The 24,594-nt window shown below is 48.5% G+C and overlaps 1 protein-coding gene and 1 pseudogene across 1 annotated transcript in view; one reads left to right on the top strand and one right to left on the bottom strand.

The window, feature by feature from the left end:
• The window catches only part of LOC127474829 (zinc finger protein 850-like), a 151,199-nt gene extending 148,924 nt beyond the window's left edge, over positions 1–2,275 (bottom strand). Inside the window, 1 exon segment of the mRNA XM_051796132.1 lies at positions 1,581–2,275. Within this exon segment, the coding sequence (XP_051652092.1) occupies positions 1,581–2,275 (695 nt within the window).
• The window catches only part of LOC127474809 (uncharacterized), a 1,721,191-nt pseudogene that overhangs the window by 448,113 nt on the left and 1,248,484 nt on the right, over positions 1–24,594 (top strand).

Genomic DNA, 24,594 nt, shown 5'->3' with positions numbered 1-24,594 from the left:
AACCTCCTGGAATCAAGGGTTCCTGCTGACATGTGTGTCCTCCTGGAACCAAGGGAGCCCAGAGATATTTCTGAACCTCCCAGAATCCAGGGGCCATTGGGACCCTGCAGAACCTCCTGCATTCAAGTGCTCCTTGTGAAACTGCAGGCTCTCCTGGAACCCAAGGATTCCTGGAACACTGCAGAGCTCACGGAACCAAGGGGCCACTGTCCCACTGCAGCTCTTTCTGAAGCACAAGGGACACTGGGACAATGGGAAATCTCCGAGAATCCAAAGGGCATTTGGGGACTGCAGGGCCTCATGGAACTAAAGGAACCTTTGGAGACTGTGGAAGCTCATGGAATCCAGGGGCCATTGGGACATGTGGGGCCTCCTGGAAGTAAAGGAACCCTGAGAATTTTTGTGGGAACAAGTTAAGGCAGCAGCAGCTGCATTCAGTTAATCAGGATCCAAAAGGAGTGTTTTGGCCCTGACTGGTGTTTTCCATCCAGAGAGTGCTGTTTGCCAAAGTGGAAACCACTTGGAACGCTCTGCATGGCAGCCTGTGTTTTTGTCTGGTGGCTGAACACAGCCAGCACATGAGGGGAGGGGAATGTGTGGGATCAGGGCACTGCTTTGGGGCCATGCTGGGAATTCCGGTGGACTAAAAGACAAAGCCCAGGCGCTGTTTCCAAAGGAACCCCAATGAAAGGGGGACGCTGGAAAGATGGGCGGACAAGTCCTGAAATGGAACTCTGTGTGTGCAGCCTCATTTTCTCCTTCAGCAGCCATAGGAGAGGGGGCAAAAAGTGGGGGTTGGGAGCCCAAAACTGTTTTGGAGGGAAACTGGAGATTGAGGGGACAATGGGAAAGTGGGAGGAACAGGGAGAAGGGTGGAAAAGAGAGGATAGTCTGGTAGGTCTGGCAGTCCCATGGGGGTCTTTGGGCACAGGGGGCTGTGAAAGGGGGGGGGTGAACCTTGAGCTTCCAACTTACTGTGGGGTGCTGGGGGCTGCTGGATCCAATCTCAGCCTTGGATTATGCCAACAGTTTAATTTAGAGGAATTACAGAGGTGTGACTGAAACACTTAGGTCACCCAGCTTTTAATGATGGCAAATCAAATCTATTGATACAAATGAGTTATTTAGGGTTACAAATGACCAGACAAAAGATCTTCATCAGGATTATTTACTGCACAATAGAAACACTAAAACTACCAGTAGTGAAGGACTATTGCTTTACATATGACAGTGGTTGACACTAAAGCAATTCTACTCAAGGTGGCACAAAAGCAATAATTCCTAATTAGAGATGGATGGAACTCCCTCAGACCAATGCTCGGGGGGAGATCTCTGCTCTCAACCTCCAGCGGTGACCTTGGGGGGTCCCCAGTCAAGGCAGGAATCTCCACACTCCCCCCAAGAAGGGTTCTGTTGGAAGAAGCTGCCCCTGGGAAAGGGGACTGGCCCTTTCTCGTCAAAAGGGACAGACTGACAGTCACTGGACTCAGAGGTTGCCTCACCATCAGGGGCTTCATTCACGTTGGAAGCAGCAGCCAAAATTCTTCCTGCACTCGAGGCACTGGTAGGGCTTCCCTTACTGGTGGGTCCGTTGGTGTCTGGTCAAGCCAGACCTGTTGGTGAAACTCTTCCCACACTCCCCACACTTGTAGGGTTTCTCCCCGGTGTGGATGCGCTGGTGCCTGACGAGGGTGCAGTTCCGCTTGAAGCCCTTCCCGCAGTTGGTGCAGCGGAAGGGCCTCTCATCCGTGTGCGTCCGCTGGTGCTGGAGGAGATGTGAGCTGCACTGAAACCTCTTCCCACATTCCCCACACGTGTAGGGCCGTTCCCCAGTGTGGATGCGCTGGTGGGTGATGAGGTTGGAGCTGTTCCTAAAGCTCTTCCCACATTCCTCACAGAGGTAGGGACGTTCCCCAGTGTGGATGAGCTGGTGTTGGATCAGGCTGGAGATGCTCTTGAAGTTCTTCCCACATTCCCCACACGTGTAGGGCTGTTCAGCAGTGTGGCTGTGCTGGTGGCTGAGGAGGCTGGAGTTGTACCTGAAGCTCTTCCCACATTCCCCACATGTGTAGGGCTGTTCCCCGCTGTGGATGCGTTGGTGGTAGAGGAGGCTGGAGTTGTACCTGAAGCTCTTCCAACATTCTCCACACGTGTAGGGCCGTTCCCCAGTGTGGATGCGCTGGTGGGTGCGGAGGTTGGACCTCTGCCTGAAGCTCTTCCCACATTCCCCACACGTGTAGGGACGTTCCCCAGTGTGGATGTACTGGTGTTCCATCAGGTGGCTGTTGTTCCTGAAACTCTTCCCACATTCCAAGCACCTCAAGGGCTTTTCCCTGCTGGGAGGCTGATCAGGGACCACCAGGTCAGAGCTCTGGTTCAAGCTCCGGCCGCCTTCCCAGCACAGGCTGGCTCTTTCCTCCTCAGAGCACCCTGGGCTGGCTTTGGAGCCCCTCCTGCGGGGGGATCTCCGGCCCTTTTCCTCCCCGCTGCCTTCCTGCGCCGGGGAGCCCTTCAAAACGGCCTCTCCCACCAGGCTCTCACGGGGGGATTTGTCCTCCGCGCTCTCCCTCCTCAGCTCGGGGCCTGGGGCAGGAAGCAAGAAGGACAGGCAGGGGATTTGCCTCCGGCCCACAGGGAAGGCCAAGGACATCCCCCCAACTCCGGCCCCGGCAGGACGGCGGCGCCAGCGGGGTTGTCCTGCAGCCGGGGCCATGCTGGGCTGACAGAGCCAGCACAACACCCGCCCAAAGGGACACTGACTTCCTCCTCACCTGCCTGGGGGGCCCAAGGCATCTTCCTCTTCCTCCCAGCCTCCTCCTCCATCCGACCAAGCTTTGGGAAGGACAAATCCTGATGGGGGGAAAACAAGGGCTGAGCATGTTGGCTTGGGGGTTCCTCCTGCCCAAGTCCATCTCTAGAACTCACCGGGCATCCTGTGTCCATAAAAACCTCCAAAACACCAAGACTCATCCCAGAAAAACCCAAATCATCGACATTCAGGCAAAAGCCTATAAGAAATAGTGAGAAGACTCCTGCCCCCCCAAACCGCAAAAAGTTGAGATTCAGTTAAAAAATACTCTAAAATATGAAGATTAGCCCAAAAAAATTCTCCTAAGAGTTCCCCTTCTCTGGTTTCCCCCCTCTAGGGTTCAGAGAGTCTCTCCTGTCTGGGATGCTGGGAGTGTTGGGGGTCCCAAGGCTCCCTTCTCCTCTGATTCTCGCTTTCGGGATGCTGCATTCCCAGAAATTCCCCCTCTCCAGGTTCTCCACTTTGTTGTCCTAGGGGATCCCAGGGGTCCCCACTGTCCAGGCTTCCCCTTATCCGTGCCCCCCCTCTCCAGGCTCTCAGGGTTCTCGAAGCTCCTCCCTATCTCCAGCCTTCCTCGCTCTCCAGGGATCAAGGCATGGGGACACCGAGGTACCCCCACGGCAACCCCGCTCCCGCTCTCCCCACTCCCCTCAGCCCCCCCCTCCCACCCCTTTCCCATCAGGCCCCCAAACCCCGGCTCCCCCCAGCTCCCTTTGGGGGTGACCCACCCGCTCTTTTCACTTCTCTCTGTACAAAATTGCTTCCCAATATCCAACCTAAACCTCCCCTGGCACAGCTCCAGACCCAGCCCTCTTGTCCTACTGCTGCTTCCTGGCAGAACAGCCCCACCCCCACCTGGCTCCAACCTCCTGGCAGGGACTTGCAGACAGTCAGGAGGTCTCCCCTGAGCCTCCTCTTCTCCAGCCTCAACACCCCCAGCTCCCTCAGCCTCTCCTCACACCACTTGTGCCCCACTCCCTTCCCCAGCCTCGCTGCTCTTCTCTGCTCCTGCTCCAGCCCCTCCAGGGCCTTCCTCAACTCAGGGGCCCAGAGCTGGACACAGCACTCCAGGGGTGGCCTCACCAGCGCTCAGTCCAGCCCAACAATCCCTTCCCTGCTCCTGCTGACACACTCTTCCTCACACAGGCCACCAGCCATTGGCCCTCTTGGCCACCTGGCCACACTCTGCCTCCTCTTCAGCTCCCTGTCCATCCCCACTCCCAGCTCCCTTTCTGCCTGCCTGCTCTCCAGACACTCTGGCCCCAGCCCGGGGGGCTGACGGGGCTTCTTGTGGCCAAAGGGCAGGACCCGGCCCTTGGCCTGCTGGAACCTCATCCCCTTGCAATCAGCCCATGGATCCAGCTGGGCCAGGCCCCTCTGCAGAGCCCTCCTGCCTTCCAGCACATCAACACACCCCCAGCTTGGGGTCACCTGCACATTTGCTGATGAAATGCCTGGTTCTGCAGCAGCTGGAGATGCTCAAGGGGCAGCAGGACCAAGTCAGGGGCCTGGGGGGGCCCTGGGGGGCTTTGGGGTCCAGGAGGGTCCTGGGGGAGCTGGGGAGGGGCTTTGGGGATTGGGGGTACAGACCAGTACAGACCAGTACCTCCTCACTGCTCCCCAGATCTCTCCTGGAGCTGGACCACGTTGTCCTGGGACACCTGAGCCCCCCCCAGTGCCCTCCCAGTACAGCCCAGTGCCCCCAGTACAGCCCACTGTGTTCCTGTCCCAGGGTGCCAGGTGATCCCTCTTTGAGGGGGGCTATGGGAGATCTGGGGGGATTTGGAGGGGTTGGATGGAGATTTGGGGGCTTTGAGAGGCATTGGTTGCATTTGGGAGAGTTAAAAGGGTCTTGGGGGCATTGGGGGGTCAAAGGTATCTGGAGGGGAGGGGACTAAATGAAAAAAAGGAGGTTGGGGGACATTTAGTGGGGGGTAATGGGGCCTAGAGGGGGAGAGGAGTGGCTTCCCTACGAGCAAGTGAGTCCTGAGACCCCCTTCGTGTCCTCGAGACTCTTTTGGTGTCTCCAACTCCCCCCTTGGCACCCCCAATTTCATTGTCCAAAAATCCCTCACCACTGTCCCCAAACCCCATCCCTGATGTCCCCAACCCTCCATCTCACCCCAGGAACCCCCCTGAACCCTCTGACACCAAAAACGCCCCCCCCCTCCTGCTCACAGAAAGGCCAAGGGCATCTGGGGACATGTTGGGGACAGTCTGGGGGCTTTGTGGGGCACTGGGTGATTACTGGGGGATACTGGGACACACTGGGGGGAACCAGAGGGCATTGGGAGGACTGGGGGGGTTACTGAGGGACACTGGGAAGGCACTGGGGGGGACCTGGGGCACACTGGGGGGCACTGGCAGAGAACTGGGGAGTTACTGGGGGATTACCAGGACACACAGGGAGACACTGGGAGGTTACTGGGCCATACTGGCAGGTTACTGGGTGCTCACTGCAGGATCACTGGGCCATACTGGGGGCAGTGGGAGGTCACTGGGACACACTGGCTGGCCACTGAGGGGGTTACTGGGCCATACTGAGGGTCACTGGGAGGTCACTGGGATATACTGGGGTCACTGGGATCCCCTTACCCGGATGTGGTACATCTCCCCCTCCGGATTTTGGGGGGCATCCCTAGGACCCCTCCCCTGGGGGCTGGGGGACCCCTTGAACTCCATTGCTGGGCTTTAGGGGACCCTGTAAAATCCTTTCAAAACCTCTGAAATCCCCCTTCGACCCATCAAAACCTTCTCCAGGTCCCTTCAAATCCCCTCAGAGATCTCATCCCTCCCCAGCACCCCCCAAACCCTCTCAGTGACCCGCAAAACCCACCTGGGACCCCTCAAGCCTATTCAGGGACCCCCAATCCCCCCCACGGGCCCTCCAAACCGTCTGGGACACCTTAAACCCCCCAGAGACCCCAAAACTGCCTCAAGGTCCCCGCAAAGCCTCCCAGGAACCCCAAACCTCCCCAGAGAGCCCCAAAGCCCACCTGGGACACCCCAAATCTTCTCAGAAAACAAAACTCCCATCAGAGCCCCCCAGCACTCTTCAGGGACCTTCAACCTCCCCCCCGAGTCCTTTCAGGGACCCCTCAAAACGTCCCCGGGAACCCCCGAGCCCCCCCGCTAAACCCTCCCGAGCCCTCCAGGCTTTCCACCCACACCCGCGCTCCCCGCAGCCCCCGAGGGGATCCCCAGACCCCGCTCTCGCCGCCCCCCCGCCAACTCACCCAGCGAAGTGCAGCGGCCGCAGGCGAGTCCTCCTCGCTCCCGACCACGAGGCCAAAATGGCGCTCGCTCCGCGCGCCCTCCGCCTTTACAGACCCGCCCCGCAGCCAATCAGCGCGCGGCCACGGCCCCCGCCCGCCCCCCGCCTGCGCGGGGCATTGTGGGAGTTGAAGTCCTTGCGGCGAGGGAGGATCGGACGTTTTGGTTTTTTGTTTTTCTGTCTTCTTTTATTTTCTCTTTTTTTCTTTCTCTCTTTTCTTTCTTTTTTCTTTCTTCTTTCTTTTCTTCCCTTTTTTCTCTCTCTTTTTTCTTTTTTCTCTTTTTTATTTGTTCTTTTTTTCCCTCATTTTTTCCTTTTTTTTCTTTTTTTTCTCTATTTTCTCCTTTTTCTCTTTTTTCTCCCTTTTTTTTCATTTTTCTTTTTTCTTATTTTTCCCTTTTCCTTTTTTTTAACATTTTTTTCTATCAGTTGTTTTTTTCAAGGATGATTTAAACACATATCAAAACAATCTCCAGGTACATATCTTACAACAAAAGATAATCTGCCATTGTTCCAGGTTCCTGAGAATTTCCCAGATCACAAACACTGAGACACCAAGGGTGGAAGCCAAGCAACTTTATCCTGTCCCTTGCCACAGCCTCCAATCCACACCCAGCCCTGGATTTCTGCAAAGCCGCTGGGCAGGAGCAGGAGATGGAGCTGGTGCTCGGCGGGAGGGGCAGCAACAACAAACCCGTGTCTTTGGCACAGGGGAAGGAATTTAGTGCTTGAGGGGTTACATTCCACAGGCTCCCCTGGGGATCAGCTCATGCTCGGACAGTGAGAACAGCAAGGACATTCCTAATAAAAATGCCAGAGGGAAGGGAGCGGAGGGGGAGCAGGGGCAGGAAAAGGAAGCAGAGCGATGGAAGATGGGCTGGGGTGGTCGGGGCTGGGGGAAGGCAGGCTGGACAATGCCTTGTTTGGTCCAGCAGCTGGACCAGCTCCAGGGCAGATGTCGGGGCAGCCTCTGCCACAGGGACATGGACAAACAGACCCTACAAAAGCTCTCAGAGGGGTTGGGGGCTCTGGGCGGGGCTGCGCTCTCGCCTCAAGCCAGGATACCCCAGGGCAGTGGAACAGCAATTCCTGTCAGCTCCCAGCAAAGATTATTGGGGTTTGCACTGGGGAAATATTGATGCTTCAGCTTCTTCTTCTCTTTTTAGAATTTTGAGCTTGCAGTCGGGTAGAAGGGCTGGTGGGGGAGTGGGAAGAGACCCACTGAGGGACACATCTCATCCCTCAGATGGAGCTAAACCCCTGATCTTGCTTAGGAAGAGCTGCTGATGCTCAGTTGTCTTCTTTCCCTTCTGCTTCAGTGGGATATTACATTTCCCTGCAGTATTAGTGATAGAATGTTTTGGTTCTTACAGAAAGCATCAACAGATTTTAAGGAAGGTTTTTTTACATAGGTGAGACCTCCAAAAAAACCAAAAACCCCAAAGGTAATATAAGTGCAGAATAAAGTGAACTTTGGAGTTTTCCTTTTAATTCTTGGGTAGAAAAGCCATCCCAGTTAGGGACAGCAATTTATTGCATTGCTGAAATAAAACCAACCAACCAACAAACAAAGGAATCTGACTTTGTTCTCTTTCAGATTTGTTTTTGATCATAAGAATCCTTCTAGTGAAAAGGGCTAATTTACTCTTTCTAGAGGAATGTTTTAAGTGTGATTATCACAATATCACAGCTGCTGAAAAGGTCTAAAATAGGACATGGACTTTGAACCTGTTCCTGCGTTTAGGATGTGGTGCTTAACATTCAAGAAACAATAGAACTGCAACTCATTTATTGAGGTATCATCTCAAAGTGTCAACTCTTGCTCTGTAAAGACATGCCACAAGGATTGTAGAAAGCTTACAGTATCCCAGGAGGTACATGTGGTATTTTATCAGTGTAAATATGGATAAGATTTTCAATATTTCTGCTGGGAATACTCCATAACTAAAGTAAGTTTTCCCTTTGGTGCTGCACTAGTTTATGATTTAATTGTTACTGACATTCCACCAGTCACATTATTAGCTTCACCAAATGAAAAGGAAATAATCCTGTATTAATTAAAGAGAGCAACTGAATTCCTTCACTCATCTTATCCTTGGCTGTCTGAGACAGTGATGCACTTCAGCTTCCCTACAGAAACTGCCACTAAAAAAGAGATTGGGGTGATAATGAGATATACAGATTGAAGGGTGTGCCTGAATTGTCCTCAGGGAGGAGACATTTTGGTGGGTGACAGGCAATGTGCCTGTGGTTCCCTTTTTCTGTCTGGGTTTTTTCCCTTTCTTTTTGTCAAAGGCTTTGGAAAAGGTGTTTTGTCAAGAGAATAATATTCATTTATAGCCACGTGAACGGTTTCTATGCTATACCAGTGAAGGCAGTCACCTAAATACCCATACCCATGCCTTTAAAAATAAAACAAGGAGAAAACATGGAGTATTTGTTTGAGACCAGATAAACTGAATGTAGTTCAGTAACATGGAAAGGCAATTGCTGTTATTTCACAGAGATATTTCTTTCTATGCTGGAACTGAGGGTAGCAGCCAAATCTAAAAGCCTTGCTCTGTGTGTTTGTGAACACACTGTGGGTAAGTTCAAAGGAGCATTCAGAGATTGTGTTGTGTGAGCTTTTTTCCCTGAGATCAAAACAAGGAGTAATTAATGCTAAATCCATCGGATGGCTTTCAAGTCATAACTTGGTTCAGTTTGTCCAACTGTGTACAAACAGGTGAGGAAAATCTGGAACTTTAGAAGGGTTAGTTTTTTACCTCATTAGCAGGATATCCAGGGGTGCACCAAGTGCCTTCCAGTGAGGAGCACAAGAGACCAGTAGACAGTGACAACATTGTTCTAATGTTAATGTCACTGGAGCACAGAGTGAGGTCACATCTGAGTTATGTTTCTTTATTCAGTGGTTGGGAATAAAGAGAAAATCACATATTTGATGACACTTTAGGATTTATTTCACACTCTTAACAAGAAGGTATTTTGCAGCTGGACTTTGAATAAGGTTCCATGGTATATTGCACATTTCTATCTCAAGTTAACAGTCTACTTCTTCCCAAAGAAATTCTCAGCAACTAACACCCTTTCATCATCTGGCTCTTTCCCTGATGGCTTGAGCTTGTTGCTCCTTTGGGTAAATACCCATTTGACACAATGCACTGGGCAGCTTCTGCCAAGTGCCACTGAATCTCACTTCTTCCCTTGCCTTGAGGTAGTTGTGCTTTAAGAATCTGGCTGTTCAGATGCCCTGAAATGTCTCTAGTATTTCAATGGGAAGAAGCTTCAAGATGTGCTGTTTGGCACACCTGAAAAATGACCTGCCCAGAGAGCCATGGAAATGTAGGTGCTGCTCAGTAATGCCCCTTGACTGGGACAGGCACTGCTGAGGATGTTTTCCTTCCCCTCTATGATTCCACTCCCACTGTTTTGTACAGACTCCTTGGGGTCAGATTTTGCACTGTACAGTTTGATAAGTTAGTGCAGATGTGTGTTTGCAGGCATGTTCTTCTTCTGTATTCCCTGATCAAATTCAGTAAACTGATACCTGGCTTGAGCTTCTTTTCCCCCTCCCATAGTACTATTTTTATTTATTTCTACAGAACAGCTTGAGAAAATGAAGGTACACTTAGCCCCAGGTTACTTGCTGCTGTAATCTCTTCACCTTTTTTTCTTTTCCCTTTCCCCAAACTGATGGGTAACTGTGAAACCCAAGGTCAGGAATGTGGTTGGAATTCCAGGCCCCAGTCTGGGGGAGGTGACACTTTCAGTCCCCAGGGGAAGAAGCCACTGCTTTGTTTATCAACAGGCAAAGGACAGCCCAGGATTTCTGGCTCTCCAAGCAGCAGCACTGGCAGGGAAGAGCTGCTGACTTGGATGGAAGATGGTTGAGAGAAAAGTAGTGATGGCTCACAGGGGGAGAGGAAAAACGTGTTATTTGGGGCTGTAGAGCGGGGGGGATGACAAGCTAACAAGGTAGTGGAAGCCACATGAACAGGAAAAGGAGGGCTTAGAGGAGACAGATCAGGACAGAAGGAAGGACCATCAAGTTTCAGCCCCTGAATATCAAATCTTAGGAGATCATGAAGGAAAGTAGAAACGAAGCTCACCTGTCCTTTGGTGAGTTTCCAAATGGATCAGCTGTCATATTTTAAGGAGGGTGTATTCCAGGGAACTTAAGACAGAAAAGTGACCCCATCAAATGACACATGTATAGGGATTCCTTATGGGTGATTTTTATATGAGAGAACACATACACATGCAAAGATTTGAAAGCATTTTGGAATAAAAAATATTGAAAAAGAGCCAAATCTATAGACACTTGGAGAGATACTCAGCACAAACAATATATTTGCATTTTCATGTTTTGCTCATGTGCACATGTAAATCAGTTTGTAGGACCTGTATTTTGAGTTCATATAGTCATACAGAGAACTATACATAAAGACATCATATTGAGGTTCTGATTTGATCCCCAAATCTATGTTTATCAAATTGTTATTTAAAGATGTTCTAATACAGTACCGTGCATTAGTACCTCTCATTTTAAAATGTGTTAAAAACAGATTTTTTTTGTCCCTGATGTTTCTACGGAGTACTTGTATTTTACTCTTCATTTCAGAGCTCTTTAATCCAGTGCTCACAAGCCAATCTACATCTTGATGACAGAGTTCCCATTGAACAATATAGACAGCATAATGCTACTGGTAATTAAGCTTTTTATACCTGCTTTTATACAGTGGTCTGAGCTGTAGTTTTGCTGTGGTGGTTCCAATTCCTAAACTTAACGGTATTTATACCATGTTTGTAGGCAGCAGGCCCAGTCTTCACATAAGGTAAATACATAACACTGGAATCTCTCTGCTGTTAACAGACACAAACATGTCTATTGAACCTGTATACTTTGGAATTTGCTTCTGTTGCTCTATTTACTTGCTAAAATGCTTTGAAACAGATCTGGAGAAGGCATCTGTGTTTCCATTTGTGAGTGCTATTACTGCATTTTGAGGGTGTGCACTGATTTGTTTTGATCTAAAAGACTGCCATGTGCATCATGTTAGGGTTTCAGTCACCAAAGATTTTGTATCAGAGCAAAAGTTGAAGGTGAAAATCTATGCCCTTATGGCTGAGGATGAAAAAAGGATCAGTCCAGAAGTGTGGTATACCCCTGAGACCGTAGGAAAATTGAATATTGAGCCCTTTGAAATATCTGTGAAGGATCCAGACAAACCTATTAGAGTAAAACAATACCCAAACCCTCATGAAGGAAGAATCGGCCTTAAGCCTACTATAGAGAGGCTGTTGGCACAGGGATTGCTAGAACCTTGCATGTGTCCCCATAACACGCCCATCCTACCTGTGAAAAAGCCTGATGGGACCTACCGACTGGTACAAGATCTGAGGGAGGTCAATAAACAAACAGTGACAAGGTTCTCAGTAGTCGCTAACCCTTACACCTTACTAAGCCAAATTTCCCCAGAACATCAATGGTACAGTGTGATAGACCTGAAAGACGCTTTTTGGACCTGTCCCCTTAAGGTGGAGAGTAGAAATTACTTCGCCTTCGGGTGGGAAGACCCAGACACTCATAGAAAACAACAACTGAGGTGGACAGTCTTGCCCCAGGGGTTTACAGAGTCTCCAAACTTGTTTGGGCAAGCCCTGGAACAGCTATTAGAGTCCTTCAAACCTTGTGAAGGAACAGTTTTAGTACAGTATGTTGATGATCTGCTAATAGCTGGAAAAGATGCTGAAACTGTGAGAGATGAGAGTATCAGACTCCTGAATTTCCTGGGTGAAAAGGAGCTGAAAGTGTCCAAGTCCAAACTACAATTTACAGAAGAGAAAGTAAAATATCTAGGGCATTGGTTAAGTAAGGGATGTAAAAGACTGGATCCTGATAAAGTGAAAGGAATACTGCCCTTGTCTATACCCAAGAATAAAAGACAAATTAGGCAAATTCTAGGTCTCTTAGGATACTGCAGACAGTGGATAGAGAACTACAGCAACAAAGTAAAATTCTTGTATGAGAAGCTAGTTAAAGAAGGACTGGTGAAGTGGAGCGACGAGGACGAGAGCAGGCTAGAAAGATTAAAAGAAGATCTGATAAATGCCCCTGTCCTTAGTCTTCCAGACATTAGAAAACCTTTCTATTTGTTTGTAAATGTTGAAAATGGAACAGCTTACGGGGTCTTAACACAGAAATGGGCTGAGCACAAAAAACCTGTGGGGTACTATTCTAAAATTCTAGATCCAGTTAGTAGAGGTTGGCCCACCTGTTTACAAGCGATAGTAGCTACTGCACTATCAGTGGAAGAGGCAATTAAAGTAACCTTTGGAGGAGAACTGAAGGTGTATACTCCACACGATATCCGAGGAGTATTGAAACAGAGGGCAGAAAAATGGTTAACTGATAGCTGGTTATTAAAGTATGAAAGTATTCTGCTTAATACTTCCAAATTAGAACTGGAAGTAACACACTTGCAAAACCCAGCTCAGTTTCTGTTTGGTGAACCCCAAGGGAGTGTAGTACATGACTGCACACAGGTCATAAGCCTCCAAACTAAAATTAGAGAATATCTTGAAGAAGAAGAGTTAGATACAGGTGAAAACCTTCATATCAATGGTTCATCTAGAGTTGTAGATGGGAAGAGAAGATCTGGTTATGCCATAGTAGATGGAATTACCTTTCAAGTTAGGGAATCTGGATCCTTGAGTAATACATGGTCAGCCCAAGTGTGTGAGTTATATGCTCTATTAAGATCTCTGCAGTTGTTGAATGGAAAAACAGGGACCATATTTACAGATTAAGGAAAAAGGGACTTGTAACTCAAAGACCACCTCTAGATATATCCATTCACAAATTCCGGCCAGGTGACAAGGTGTTAATTAAAACATGGAAAGAGACCTCTTTAACTCCACGGTGGGAGGGGCCTTTTGTTGTTCTTCTCCCCACAGATACTGCCGTGCCAACAGCTGAGCGAGGGTGGACCCAGGCGTCAAGGGGGAAAGGACCAGTAAAGGACTCGGAGTGGAAAGTAACATCAAGCCCCGGAGATTTGCAGATGAGGATTAAAAGAGTACAGCCAACAGATGAACCCTGATGGAGATGTCGTAAGATCTAGCTTGTATACTTTCTTTCAGATACCCCAAGGACAAACTTTAAAGAAAGTAAACTTTGTTTCCTGGAGCCTGGAGAGACTACCTGAACAGACCGGAGGCTCAGGACTGTATAAGATGGTTGGAACTCAAACTGTTTTACCTTTGTGTTGTGAGGTAGAAACGGACATACCAGAGGGACATAACCCACAGGGAATCCCCTGTATAAAGCACTCAGAGTCCACTCATTATAGCTGAGTGGTGTGTAAATGCAAGAAGTGTGGTAAAAAGTGGCGCTGTGTATCAATAAGGGGACAATCCTATTGCATTAAGTGTAGGACGGGCTCTACAGAATCTATAAGAGAACAATTGGCAAACGCTGAAATAATAAAAGCATTCTGTGGTTGGGAGTGGTTAGTCCCAGAGACTTGGGAAATCTATGAAACCAATTGGAACGGGGCACTAATAGAATTGTGCCAAACCAGATTTTCCTGGAAATTGGCAAGACCAAATCGAAGGAGATATATTGAACTGTTAGGAGTAATTGACAGAATCCAAAATCTCAAAGTAGATGAGTCTCATCCTGAATCAGTGGAAGAAAATTAAGTAAACTGAGTCTATCCCCTGAAGATTATCACTGCTGCCGAGAAGAACCTGAGACCTCGTTGTTCCCTGCACAGGAACAGACGAAGGGAGGCAGAGAGATAGAACCTGTGGGGAAGGTTGACTCAAAGTAGTAACCACTGGAAGTGAAGGGGAGAGACTAAAACAAAAATGGAACAGAATTTAGTGTTAATCATTATTGTAACAATATCAGCGAGTTCTATGGGAAATGCCCACCAGCCCTTTGAATGGACCTTAACTGGGTCAAGAGATTCAGAGATTGTCCAGAAAGTAACAACAGCCATTGGTCCTAAGTTTAATGTGACGGTTTGTGATCTGTTAATGGCGAGTATACCTCAGGAATGTGGCAAGGGAGGTAGAAAACCCTCTATCACAGTAAATAAGGGAGCCACATACTGGTGTCCAACTTCTAATCCAGGGAAGTCATATTGCAATTATCCTGGGCATTACCACTGCGGATATTGGGGTTGTAAGACCATAGCCTCTGCCTGGAGACCCGAGAGACCAGACAGATACTTAAGAGTGCAATGGGGACCCCCACATTGTGAACCTCCTGCATTGGGAGGATTAGTAACCCCCTATGAGACATCAAATTGTGAATACTTGCAAGTGCAAGTCCTGAATCATGAAGACCGAGGGTGGTTGACTGGAAGGACGTGGGGAGTGAGACTGGACAGGCTTTCCGCAGACCCAGGTGCATATGTAACTATAAGGAAACAGCCATTAACTGTTTATTCTCAACTACTAGGACCTAATTTAGAGATAAAGAAATCTAGAGACAATAGTCGAGAGAAAGAGAGAGAAAAGGTAAATGGAGTCCCCGCTAATGCAGTGTCACAAGAATTTAAGGTTGCTCAAATTCCTCCCAAGGGGAGGAAAGGGTTTAAAAAGGAAAGGGTGTCACAAGGAGGAGCTGAATCGTTGTTAAACATGGTGGAAGTATCTTATAAGGCCATAAATTACACTGACCCTGACAGGACTGAGTCTTGTTGGCTATGCTATGATGTGAGACCTCCCTTCTATGAGGGGGTAGGATTAGACCTTACTTTTAACTTAAGCACAGAGGATAACCCAAGCCAATGTAGGTGGGGAGAGAGGGAAATAGGTCTCACAGTGTCGCAAGTCAGTGGGCAGGGGACGTGTATCGGAAACGTTCCCCCAGGTAGCAATGAATTATGTGGTACCAAAATAAATAAACTGAAAGGAGAAAGGAATAAATGGGCTATACCTCATCAGGGTGGATGGTGGATATGTTCAAAAACTGGTTTAGTCCCGTGTGTGTCTTCATCTGCATTTGAAAAGAGTAATGAGTTCTGTATTCAGATAACTGTGCTGCCTCATATGTTACATCGTTCTGAGGAATCTCTTTTAGAGTTTTGGGAAGTGAATAAGCATAGAATCCAAAAACGAGAACCAATAAGTGTAACGACTGCTATGATTTTGGGGTTGGGAGCCACAGGTGCTGGAGTTGCAACCCTAGTACAACATGGTCATGGACTGACTACCCTGAGGGCAGCAGTAGATGAGGATTTGGACAGAATCGAAAAATCGATTTCGTATTTAGAAACTTCTCTTAATTCTCTTTCAGAAGTAGTCTTGCAAAATAGATGAGGGTTGGACTTGCTGTTTCTGCAGCAAGGAGGTTTATGTGTGGCCCTAGGAGAAGAGTGTTGCTTCTATGCAAACCACTCAGGAATCATTAAGGAATCTATGACCAAACTGCGCAAAGGGATATCACAAAGAAAGAGAGAAAAGGAAACTCCACCGAGCTGGCTGGATAACTGGCATAGTCAGTTCCCTTGGTTAACAACTTTGGTCTCAACCCTAGCAGGTCCTCTGATAATGTTATTCGCTTCACTAATTTTTGGACCATGCATTCTTAATAAAGTTATGAAATTTGTTAAGGGTAGAATTGAAACGGTGCAGTTAATGTCAGTAAAACAACAATATGAAGACATGAGTGGGAAGTCTTCCAGTGAAGATCAAGCCTCTTTTTAGAAGTAGCCAGAGAGGAAGTAATTGAATTTGACCAGCAAATTTACGAGGAAATTAGGAGGGGGGATTGTTATAAGTGACCTAAAGAAATTTGCTGTTCAAATGAGAGAAACAGTTAATAAAGCTATTGTGTTAACTGCTTTGTTGGAATCACAAGTTAGAGTGTTATGCAATGCCTAACCACAAGTTCTGTAAGCTGCAAACTGATTAACCACAACGCAATGATGATTTAGCACATTGTACTTTGAAGATGTTTGTTCTAAGCATATTAATGGGGAGCAATACGGAGGGGTCGACCACGAGGAGTCCGGGTGATCAACCATCATCCTGATGGAAATTTCCAGAACCACGTCCTAATAGAGACTAATGACTTTAAAATTATTGGTGGACACCCCTCAACAATGGAGATGGCCCGTGAAAGGAGGAACCAACCCAGAGCTGGCCCGCGAAGAGGGAACCAAGCAGGATGCAGCCCATGAAATCTCCACCAATGGACTGATGACATGACTTTGGGGGGGAGGTGGCAAAGGAGGGTAAAATAAGTGCTGTTTCTGTTCCCCTTTGCGGACTGCGGCAGGAACAGGGGTTTCCTCCGGTCTCCCGGCCAGCCGTTTTTGCTTGTTTGTGGCATTAAAAAATCTTTTATACCTTGCAACCTAAATTTATAGCCTTGTTACCTGTCACAAGGAACAGTTGTTGGGGCAGCCTGGGCACTTCTTCGGCAGCAAGACCTTTCTGTGGTGGTACCTTTTGTCTGGCAGGAATCTTCATCTGGATTCAATTTTCCAGGAGGTGGGACCGGCCATTGCAGAGAAGGGTTGAAAAAAGAGAACAGCAGCTCTTTCCACCAGGAAAAAAAGGCTGGAAGCTTTGGTTTCAGTTTAAATTGGTAGGGCAGCCTGGGCACTTCTTGGGCAGCAAGAGTTTTCTGTGCTGGCACCTTTTGTCTGGCAGGAATCTTCAGTTGGATTCAATTTTTCAGGAGGTGGGACTGGCCATTGCAGCGCCGGGCTGAAAAAAGGGAACAGCAGCTCTTTCCCTAACGAAATAAAGTGTGGAAGCGTTGGTTTGCAGGAGCAGTTCTTGGTGTAGCCTGGGCACTTCTTGGGCAGAAAGACCTTTCTGTGGTGGCACCTTTTGTCTGGCAGGAAACTTCATTTACATTCAATTTTCCAAGAGGAGGCACGGGCCATTGCAGAGCAGGGCTGAAAAACGGGAACAGCAGCTCTTTCCCTAAGGAAAAAAGTTTGGAAGCTTTGGCTTCAGGTGTAATTGGTAAGGCAGCCTGGGCACTTCGTGGGCAGCAAGAGCTTTCTGTGGTAGCACCTTTTGTCTGGCAGGAATCTTAATTTGGAATAAAGTTTTCGGGAGGTGGGACCGGTCATTGCAGCACAGGCCTGAAAATAGGGAAAAGCAGCTCTTTCTACAAGGAAAAAATGCCTGGAACCTTTGGCTTTGAGCTGTAGTTGGGGGGGAAGTCTGGGCACTTCTTTAGCAACAAAGAACTTACTGTGATGGCGCTTTTATCTGGCAGAAATCTTCATTTGGAGTAAATTTTTCAGGAGGTGGGACAAGCCATTGAAGAGCAGGGTTTAAAAAAAACGGAACAGGAGCACTTTCCACCAGGAAAAAAAGTCTGGAACCTTAGGGTATGAGGTGCAGTTCTTGGGGCAGCCTCGGCACTTCTTGTGCTGCAAAGAGCTTTCTGTGGTGGCACCATTTGTCTGGCAAGAAAGTTCATTTACAATAAATTTCCCAGGAGGTGGGACCGGCCATTGCAGAGCAGGGTTGAAAAAAGGGAACAGCAGCTCTTTCTACCAGGAAAAAATGTCTTGAACCTTTGGCTTTAAGGTGCAGTTGCTTAGGAAGCCTGGGCACTTCTTGGGCAGCAAAGAGTTTTCTGTGGTGGCAACTTTATCTGTCAGGAAAATTCATTTACATTCAATATTCCAAGATGAGGGAACGGCCATTGCAGCGCAGGGCAGAAAAAAGGGAACAGCAGCTCTTTTCACCAGGAAAAAAAGTCTGGAAACTTTGGCTTCAGGTGTAGTTGGGGCAGCCAGGGACCTTCTTTGCCAGCAAGAGCTTTCTGTGGTGGCACCTTTTGTCTGGCAGGAATCTTCATTTGGAGTAAATTTTTCAGGAGGTGGGACCAGCCATTGAAGAGAAGGGTTGAAAAAAGGGAACAGCAGCTCATTCCACCAGGAAAAAAATCTGGAAGGTTTGGTTTTGAGGAGTAGTTTGTCGGGCAGCCTGGGCACTTCTTGGGCAGCAAAGAGATTTCTGTGGTGGCACCTTTTGTCTGGCAGGAATCTTCATTTGGAGTAAATTTTTCAGGAAGTGGAACAACCCATTGCAGCGCAGGGCTGAAAAAAGGGAACAGTAGCTCTTTTCACCAGGAAAAAAAGTCTGGAAGCTTTGGCTTCAGGTGTAGTTTTTTGGGCAGTCTGGGCACTTTTTGGGCAGGAGAAGTTTTCTGTGGTGGCACCTTTTGTCTGGCAGGAATCTTCATTTATATAGAATTCTCCAGGAGGTCGGACGGGCCATTGCAGCGCAGGGCTGAAAAAAGGGAACAGCAGCTCTTTCCCTAAGGAAAAAAAGGTTGGATCCTTTGGCTTCAGATGTAGTTGGTGGGCAGCCTGGGTACATCTTGGGGAGAAACAGCTCTCTCTGGTGGCACCTTTTGTCTGGCAGGAATCTTCATTTATATTCAATTTTCCAGGAGGTGGGACCGGCCATTGCAGCGCAGGGCTGAAAAAAAGGGAACAGCAGCTCTTTCCACCAGGAAAAAAAGTCTGGAAGATTTGGCTTCAGGTGTAGTTGGTGGGGCAGCCTGGGCACTTCTTGGGCAGGAAGAGTTTTCTTTGGTGGCACCTTTTGTCTGGCAGGAATCTTCGTTTGAAGTAAATTTTTCAGGAGGTGGGACCAGCCATTGCAGAGCAGGGCTGAAAAAAGGGAACAGCAGCTCTTTCCACCAGGAAAAAAACGCTGGATCCTTTGGTTTTGAGGTGCAGTTGGGGGGGGCAGCCTGGGCACTTCTTGGGCAGGAAAAGTTTTCTGTGGTGGCACCTTTTGTCTGGCAGGAATCTTCGTTTGAAGTAAATTTTTCAGGAGGTGGGACCGGCTATTGCAGCGCAGAGCTGAAAAAAGGCAACAGCAGCTCTTTCCATCAGGAAAAAAGTCTGGATCCTTTGGATTTGAGGTGCAGTTCTTGGAGCAGACTGGGCACTTCTTTGGCAGGATGACCTTTCTGTGCTGGCACCTTTTGACTGGCAGGAATCTTTGTTTGAAGAAAATTTTTCAGGAGGTGGGACCGGCCATTGCAGAGCTGGGTTGAAAAAAGGGAACATCAGCTCTTTCCCTAAGGAAAAAAAGGCTGGATCCTTTGGCTTTGAGGTGCAGTTCTTGGTGCAGCCTGGGCACTTCTTGGGCAGCAGGAGTTCTCTGTGGTGGCACCTTTTGTCTGGCAGGAATCTTCAGTTGGATTCAGTTTTCCAGGAGGTGGGACCGGCCATTGCAGAGAAGGGTTGAAAAAAGGGAACAGCAGCTCTTTCCACCAGGAAAAAAAGTCTGGATCCTTTGGCTTCAGGAGTAGCTGTTGGGGTAGCCTGGGCACTTCTTGGGCAGGAAGAGTTTTCTGTGGTGGCACCTTTTGTCTGGCAGGAATCTTCATTTGGAGTAAATTTTTCAGGAGGTGGGACCGGCCATTGCAGAGTAGGCCTGAAAAAAGGGAACAGCAGCTCATTCCACCAGGAAAAAAATCTGGAAGCTTTGGTTTTGAGGAGTAGTCTGTCGGGCAGCCTGGGCACTTCTTTGGCAGCAAAGAGATTTCTGTGGTGGCACCATTTGACTGGCAGGAATCTTCATTTGGAGTAAATTTTTCAGGAGGTGGAACAACCCATTGCAGCGCAGGGCTGAAAAAAAGGAACAGTAGCTCTTTTCACCAGGAAAAAAAGTCTGGAAGCTTTGGCTTCAGGTGTAGTTTTTTGGGCAGTCTGGGCACTTTTTGGGCAGGAAACGTTTTCTGTGGTGGCACCTTTTGTCTGGCAGGAATCTTCATTTATATTCAATTTTCCAGGAGGTGGGACCGGCCATTGCAGCGCAGGGCTGAAAAAAGGGAACAGCAGCTCTTTCCACCAGGAAAAAAAGTCTGGATCCTTTGGCTTCAGATGTAGTTGGTGGGCAGCCTGGGCACATCTTGGGGAGCAAAACCTCTCTCTGGTGGCACCTTTTGTCTGGCAGGAATCTTCACTTGGATTCAATTTTCCAGGAGGTGGGACCGGTCATTGCAGAGTAGGGCTGAAAAAAGGGAACAGCAGCCCTTTCCACCAGGAAAAAAGTCAGGATCCTTTGGCTTTGAGGTGCAGTTGTTGGGGCAGCCTGGGCACTTCTTGGGCAGGAAGAGTTTTCTTTGGTGGCACCTTTTGTCTGGCAGGAATCTTCGTTTGAAGTAAATTTTTCAGGAGGTGGGACCGGCCATTGCAGCACAGAGCTGAAAAAAGGCAACAGCAGCTCTTTCCATCAGGAAAAAAGTCTGGATCCTTTGGATTTGAGGTGCAGTTCTTGGTGCAGCCTGGGCACTTCTTTGGCAGGATGACCTTTCTGTGCTGGCACCTTTTGACTGGCAGGAATCTTCGTTTGAAGTAAATTTTTCAGGAGGTGGGACCGGCCATTGCAGCGCTGGGCTGAAAAAAGGGAACAGTAGCTCTTTTCACCAGGAAAAAAAGTCTGGAAGCTTTGGCTTCAGGTGTAGTTTTTTGGGCAGTCTGGGCACTTTTTGGGCAGGCAAAGTTTTCTGTGGTGGCACCTTTTGTCTGGCAGGAATCTTCATTTATATTGAATTCTCCAGGAGGTCGGATGGGCCATTTCAGAGAAGGGTTGAAAAAAGGGAACAGCAGCTCTTTCAACCTGGAAAAAAAGTCTGGATCCTTTGGCTTCAGGAGTAGCTGTTGGGGCAGCCTGGGCACTTCTTGGGCAGGAAGAGTTTTCTTTGGTGGCACCTTTTGTCTGGCAGGAATCTTCATTTATATTCAATTTTCCAGGAGGTGGGACCGGCCATTGCAGCGCAGGGCTGAAAAAAAGGGAACAGCAGCTCTTTCCACCAGGAAAAAAAGTCTGTATCCTTTGGCTTCAGGAGTAGCTGTTGGGGTAGCCTGGGCACTTCTTGGGCAGGAAGAGTTTTCTGTGCTGGCACCTTTTGTCTGGCAGGAATCTTCATTTGGAGTAAATTTTTCAGGAGGTGGGACCGGCCATTGCAGAGTAGGCCTGAAAAAAGGGAACAGCAGCTCATTCCACCAGGAAAAAAATCTGGAAGCTTTGGTTTTGAGGAGTAGTTTGTCGGGCAGCCTGGGCACTTCTTGGGCAGCAAGGAGATTTCTGTGGTGGTACCTTTTGTCTGGCAGGAATCTTCATTTGGAGTAAATTTTTCAGGAGGTGGAACAACCCATTGCAGCGCAGGGTTGAAAAAAGGGAACAGTAGCTCTTTTCACCAGGAAAAAAAGTCTGGAAGCTTTGGCTTCAGGTGTAGTTTTTTGGGCAGTCTGGGCACTTTTTGGGCAGGAAAAGTTTTCTGTGGTGGCACCTTTTGTCTGGCAGGAATCTTCATTTATATTGAATTCTCCAGGAGGTCGGACGGGCCATTGCAGCACAGGGCTGAAAAAAGGGAACAGCAGCTCTTTCCCTAAGGAAAAAAGTCTGGAAGATTTGGCTTCAGGTGTAGTTGGTGGGGCAGCCTGGGCACTTCTTGAGCACCAAGACCTTTCTGTGGTGGCACCTTTTGTCTGGCAGGAATCTTCAGTTGGATTCAATTTTCCAGGAGGTGGGACCGGTCATTGCAGAGTAGGGCTGAAAAAAGGGAACAGCAGCCCTTTCCACCAGGAAAAAAGTCAGGATCCTTTGGCTTTGAGGTGCAGTTGTTGGGGTAGCCTGGGCACTTCTTGAGCAGGAAGAGTTTTCTTTGGTGGCACCTTTTGTCTGGCAGGAATCTTCGTTTGAAGTAAATTTTTCAGGAGGTGGGACCGGCCATTGCAGAGCAGGGCTGAAAAAAGGGAACAGCAGCTCTTTCCATCAGGAAAAAAGTCTGGATCCTTTGGATTTGAGGTGCAGTTCTTGGTGCAGCCTGGGCACTTCTTTGGCAGGATGACCTTTCTGTGGTGGCACCTTTTGTCTGGTAGGAATCTTCGTTTGAAGAAAATTTTTCAGGAGGTGGGACCGGCCATTGCAGAGCTGGGCTGAAAAAGGAACATCAGCTCTTTCCACCAGGAAAAAAAGGCTGGATCTTTTGGCTTCAGGAGTAGCTGTTGGGGTAGCCTGGGCACTTCTTGGGCAGGAAGAGTTTTCTGTGCTGGCACCTTTTGTCTGGCAGGAATCTTCATTTGGAGTTAATTTTTCAGGAGGTGGGACCGGCCATTGCAGAGTAGGCCTGAAAAAAGGGAACAGCAGCTCATTCCACCAGGAAAAAAATCTGGAAGCTTTGGTTTTGAGGAGTAGTTTGTCGGGCAGCCTGGGCACTTCTTGGGCAGCAAAGAGATTTCTGTGGTGGCACCTTTTGTCTGGCAGGAATCTTCATTTGGAGTAAATTTTTCAGGAGGTGGAAGAACCCATTGCAGCGCAGGGCTGAAAAAAGGGAACAGTAGCTCTTTTCACCAGGAAAAAAAGTCTGGAAGCTTTGGCTTCAGGTGTAGTTTTTTGGGCAGTCTGGGCACTTTTTGGGCAGGAAAAGTTTTCTGTGGTGGCACCTTTTGTCTGGCAGGAATCTTCATTTATATGGAATTCTCCAGGAGGTCGGACGGGCCATTGCAGCGCAGGGCTGAAAAAAGGGAACAGCAGCTCTTTCCACCAGGAAAAATGTCTGGATCCTTTGGCTTCAGATGTAGTTGGTGGTCAGCCCGGGCACATCTTGGGGAGCAACACCTCTCTCTGGTGGCACCTTTTGTCTGGCAGGAATCTTCATTTATATTCAATTTTCCAGGAGGTGGGACCGGCCATTGCAGCGCAGGGCTGAAAAAAAGGGAACAGCAGCTCTTTCCACCAGGAAAAAAAGTCTGGAAGATTTGGCTTCAGGTGTAGTTGGTGGGGCAGCCTGGGCACTTCTTGAGCACCAAGACCTTTCTGTGGTGGCACCTTTTGTCTGGCAGGAATCTTCACTTGGATTCAATTTTCCAGGAGGTGGGACCGGTCATTGCAGAGTAGGGCTGAAAAAAGGGAACAGCAGCCCTTTCCACCAGGAAAAAAGTCAGGATCCTTTGGCTTTGAGGTGCAGTTGTTGGGGCAGCCTGGGCACTTCTTGGGCAGCAGGAGTTTTCTGGGGTGGCACCTTTTGTCTGGCAGGAATCTTCAGTTGGATTCAGTTTTCCAGGAGGTGGGACCGGCCATTGCAGAGAAGGGTTGAAAAAAGGGAACAGCAGCTCTTTCCATCAGGAAAAAAAGTCTGGATCCTTTGGCTTCAGGAGTAGCTGTTGGGGCAGCCTGGGCACTTCTTGGGCAGCAAAGAGATTTCTGTGGTGGCACCTTTTGTCTGGCAGGAATCTTCATTTGGAGTAAATTTTTCAGGATGTGGAACAACCCAATGCAGCACAGGGCTGAAAAAAGGGAACAGGAGCTCTTTTCACCAGGAAAAAAAGTCTGGAAGCTTTGGCTTCAGGTGTAGTTTTTTGGGCAGTCTGGGCACTTTTTGGGCAGGAAAAGTTTTCTGTGGTGGCACCTTTTGTCTGGCAGGAATCTTCATTTATATTGAATTCTCCAGGAGGTCGGATGGGCCATTGCAGAGAAGGGATGAAAAAAGGGAACAACAGCTCTTTCCACCAGGAAAAAAAGGCTGGATCCTTTGGCTTCAGGAGTAGCTGTTGGGGCAGTCTGGGCACTTCTTGGGCAGGAAGAGTTTTCTGTGGTGGCACCTTTTGTCTGGCAGGAATCTTCATTTATATTCAATTTTCCAGGAGGTGGGACCGGCCATTGCAGAGCAGGGCTGAAAAAAAGGGAACAGCAGCTCTTTCCCTAAAGAAAAAAAGTCAGGATCCTTTGGCTTTGAGGTGCAGTTGCGGGGGGCAGCCTGGGCACTTCTTGGGCAAGAAAAGTTTTCTGTGGTGGCACCTTTTGTCTGGCAGGAATCTTCGTTTGAAGTAAATTTTTCAGGAGGTGGGACCGGCCATTGCAGCGCAGAGCTGAAAAAAGGCAACAGCAGCTCTTTCCACCAGGAAAAAAGGCTGGATCCTTTGGATTTGAGGTGCAGTTCTTGGAGCAGCCTGGGCACTTCTTTGGCAGGATGACCTTTCTGTGCTGGCACCTTTTGACTGGCAGGAATCTTCGTTTGAAGTAAATTTTTCAGGAGGTGGGACCGGCCATTGCAGAGCTGGGCTGAAAAAAGGGAACATCAGCTCTTTCCACCAGGAAAAAAAGGCTGGATCCTTTGGCTTTGAGGTGCAGTTCTTGGTGCAGCCTGGGCACTTCTTGGGCAGCAGGAGTTTTCTGTGGTGGCACCTTTTGTCTGGCAGGAATCTTCAGTTGGATTCAGTTTTCCCGGAGGTCGGACGGGCCATTGCAGAGAAGGGTTGAAAAAAGGGAACAGCAGCTCTTTCCATCAGGAAAAAAAGTCTGGATCCTTTGGCTTCAGGAGTAGCTGTTGGGGTAGCCTGGGCACTTCTTGGGCAGGAAGAGTTTTCTGTGGTGGCACCTTTTGTCTGGCAGGAATCTTCATTTGGAGTAAATTTTTCAGGAGGTGGAACAACCCATTGCAGCGCAGGGTTGAAAAAAGGGAACAGCAGCTCTTTCCATCAGGAAAAAAGGCTGGATCCTT

This window comes from Manacus candei, unplaced genomic scaffold (genome assembly GCF_025592945.1).
Source record: "Manacus candei isolate 608988 ecotype Guabito, Panama unplaced genomic scaffold, ASM2559294v1 h1tg000045l, whole genome shotgun sequence".
Taxonomy (NCBI): Eukaryota; Metazoa; Chordata; class Aves; order Passeriformes; family Pipridae; genus Manacus; species Manacus candei.
Note: the sequence above shows the minus strand (reverse complement) of the source record. Positions and strands in the feature narration are given on the sequence as shown.